Source organism: Daldinia childiae (assembly GCF_008694065.1).
Source record: "Daldinia childiae strain JS-1345 chromosome Unknown Scaffold8, whole genome shotgun sequence".
In the NCBI taxonomy this organism is placed as follows: domain Eukaryota; kingdom Fungi; phylum Ascomycota; class Sordariomycetes; order Xylariales; family Hypoxylaceae; genus Daldinia; species Daldinia childiae.
In genome coordinates this window covers 1,795,254-1,798,633 of record NW_022984649.1, presented here as the reverse complement: position 1 = coordinate 1,798,633, position 3,380 = coordinate 1,795,254, and the positions used below count along the sequence as shown (strand labels likewise).

The 3,380-nt window shown below is 46.8% G+C and overlaps 1 protein-coding gene across 1 annotated transcript; it reads right to left on the bottom strand.

The window, feature by feature from the left end:
* Positions 1–770: 770 nt before the first annotated feature.
* On the bottom strand, positions 771–1,547 carry GL218_07256 (uncharacterized protein; the record flags this gene model as incomplete). Its single annotated transcript, XM_033584005.1, has 1 exon — positions 771–1,547. The coding sequence occupies one exon, from the start codon at positions 1,545–1,547 to the stop codon at positions 771–773; it is 777 nt and encodes a 258-aa protein (XP_033433023.1).
* Between the last annotated feature and the right edge of the window lie 1,833 nt (positions 1,548–3,380).

Below are 3,380 nucleotides of genomic sequence, written 5' to 3'. Positions count from 1 at the left end.
TGCCGGAAGCGATTCGATCCGAACAGAAGGCGATACCGCGCCGCGCCGCGATTTGTGTAATCCGAGTCGGGCCGGGCAAGTCACTCACTCACTCACTCATCCAGATTAGCCAAGTAGTACAAGCACATCTATTCTAGGCCGGTTTGGACGGCGTGTAGGACAATAGCCCTTGCAGCCAAGTAACTATGAAGCTACTAAGCACGTCTCAGCAACCCCTTATTTGGTTCTTTATCTCGTCATATGGAAATAAGGTGTGCCAGTGACGATATAGTGACAGGACTACCATACCCCTGTAGTTGGTGTGGCCGACTATCTACAGGATCGGCGTTGATTTACGTTGCAGCATGCGTAAGCAAGATGGAGCAGATTCCTGATTTCACCTCATATTTGTGCATATACGGATGTGACTCCGAACTTCGTGGGGTGTACCCTAGTTTCGACTACACACCAGATATCTATTAGGTGCCTAGGAGCAGTCTTGTTAGGGATATTACGACGCCAGTCACACAATTAAAAGATGAGCAGTTAATGAATATGAAGTAAGATTAGATTTGGTATCTGCCCGAACACCCTCAGGATTTTGTTGCTTCAAGTATCCTCCAAGACTAGGAAAGAAACCCGATATGCCTATGCTAAAGATGCTCAATCCGTTCCGTATGCAGATTGAATGTGACAAGAATAAGAAAGCCCAAGAAATCCAAAGGGGGGAAAATCAACAAACGCCGTCCTATGCAAGGTATGCCATATCCAAGTGTAAACACTATATGCAATTAATCCTTAACCGGTAACACGAACCGAACCTTCTTCCGTGGCTTTGCAGCCGGTATATCTATTGGTCGCGTCTTCTCCTGATCGTCAGTCAGGTCTTCAACGCTTAAGCCCATCTCGCTCATCGTTTCCTTCTCTGGTTCCTCTTCTATAGAATAAACATCGGGACTTGGCTCACGCCATGAATGTCGTCGTTGAAGCGATTGGCGAGGCGCCCTTCCTCTAAGAGGACGCCGTGGGGGTGCGAACCGTTTTACGGTACGTTTGGGTGAACCGACGTGAAATGCGGCGGGTGATAATAGAGACTCTGTGGTCTGAGATGTTACGGTGGAAGACGGCCTTGTCTGATCGAAGAATTTTTCAAACCCAAATGGTAGAGATGTATGGCCATGAGGATGGAAGCGGATATAATCCTCGTCATCATCGTCGTCATCTTCATTGTCATCCAAGACTGCGCAGTCTGCCATCTTGTCTCTAGGCTTGTACTTCCTTAGCCCATCGAGAGTAGAAGGAGAGACGGTACGGATGATCTCCCGAGGTTTAGTTGAGTCCTCAATCCCGGCGTCAAACTCAAAATCAAATTCGAGATCTTCTTCCTTTGGAGTTGGTGGTGTAAGGAAATACATCATGGGATTCTCATTAGACCACTGAGCGTCAAGCTCATCATCGTCTGTTGAGTTGGTATCATCTTCCAACGACGGAGGAAGACGGCTGGGACTCGGCGGCCAAGACGGCTCCGACTGGCCACGCATAGATGTGCTAGTAGGTAAAAAAGGCATGGTAGTTAATTTGTTGGTGACGGGGCCCGGAAAAGGGGGTTAGGAGCAAGAGACCGGATTCCGCAGCGTGACCATTACTAGAAATTTGGATTGATAACTTTAACAAAATGGAATAAAGAGCCTTATTGTAACCTTAACGAAGGTCGCCGGGCTCGAGCCGGCTCAGGTAAAATGATCCGGGAGGTGAGAATTGAAACCGGCCAACCACCTCGAGAGATAAAATTGACGAGTCGTGAAATATAAGTAGAACGAAAGCGAAGTGTAGAAAGCGCGGGAAAGCCGCGTAATATATACTACCACTAGGCAGAAGATGTCAAGGAATGTGTTAGTCACCGGTTAGCTTAAGAGGTTGCCTTGTGAGTGGGCGGGCTGGAGAAGATGGTGGTCATGCCTGAGGTTCCCAACTGGGGAAAGGCAACCCTTTGGGAACTTGGCAGAGCTCGTGGACGGACGCGCTATCTCGCAATGAATCACTTAGACTAAGTGCTTAGCCGTGGGAGGCTCAGACAAATGCGAACTTCAAGCTGATTTCCACAAAGAGCATCACGCGTCTGAGATGGTGTGTGGATTTGATTTGAAGACTGGGCTGGTGGGTGGGGGTCACCAACAATGATAGAGCATAAGCCGGCTTTTTAAGACATCGAGGCCACCAACTCAAGTTCGGCCAGATAGGCATCTGACAATATTGTATACAGAAAATCAGCCGAAACAACCGCAATTCAATTGCATCTGTATGCTATGATTGCGACGTCTTGAGGCTTGTGCCCTTGTGATTTGATAATATCGGAACTTGATCGAATTGACTTGCGTTTGGATCGGCGAATACGTATGCATCGTCATCGTACCTTGCATGAAGCTCGAGTGCGGCACAAGCTTTAGAAGAACACGAGTTCGTTTGATGTCGAAAATGCTACCTTGACGATTGTTTACTCGAGTTGTTACTTGAGTTGTGATTTCATACAGAAGTCGGGGTTACGCGATGTCGTACTAGACTGCCAGACATTTGCGGAATGACCATTGTAACCGTTCTCACTTACACAAATACTCTAAAGCGATGAAGCTGAATATAGCGCTTACAAGGGAGAACTCACCGTATATGCACTCCACCGCTAGAAGTATGCGAAATGTGATAGATTCCATTATTGATTGTTGAAGAGGCTGTGATATGCTATTCGCCCGACGCCCGGCGACTTGCAAGTGCGTACACCACCACCTTTTGACTCCAAGGGATGCTCGTAGGAGGGGTGACTATTTCTTAGTTTGGAGTAGCGCTAACACCCCAACACGAAAGTGGCGCTGGTATTCCTACTCTATAAGCTGTATCAGATGACGAGATTTATCAACCGGAAGAGGGGAAATTGTCTTGACTGTGGTAGCAGCATAGTCGTAAATACACAACCATGATGGTATTTGAATACAACCCCGGGCAATTCCGGATAAGCGACCGGCGGTCACCTCCTAGATCCCGGGGAATAACCTCCCTTCGCTTATTTTGAAGGTAATTGAAGTTAACGATAAGGATAGTTGGCATTAGCCTTAAGGGAGCCCAACTTTTTTGACAGCTTCAACTAGAGACTTAGTTATTGGAAACTAATACGACTAAATTAGTTTTGGTGTGGTTAGAACTTGTCTTTGCTAGTGCAGAATTGCCCTGAAAGTTCTACGAGAACCCGGGTTTTATGACCTTGGGTATCTTTGACACCCGTCCATGTGGTCTTAAGTATGAGCCATATATATGAGAAACTGTCCCCACTATGAATCAATGACGTCACCAAAGACCCTATCAATATGTGAAGTAGAAAAGTAAAGAAGAAGAAGAAGAAGAAGAGAGAG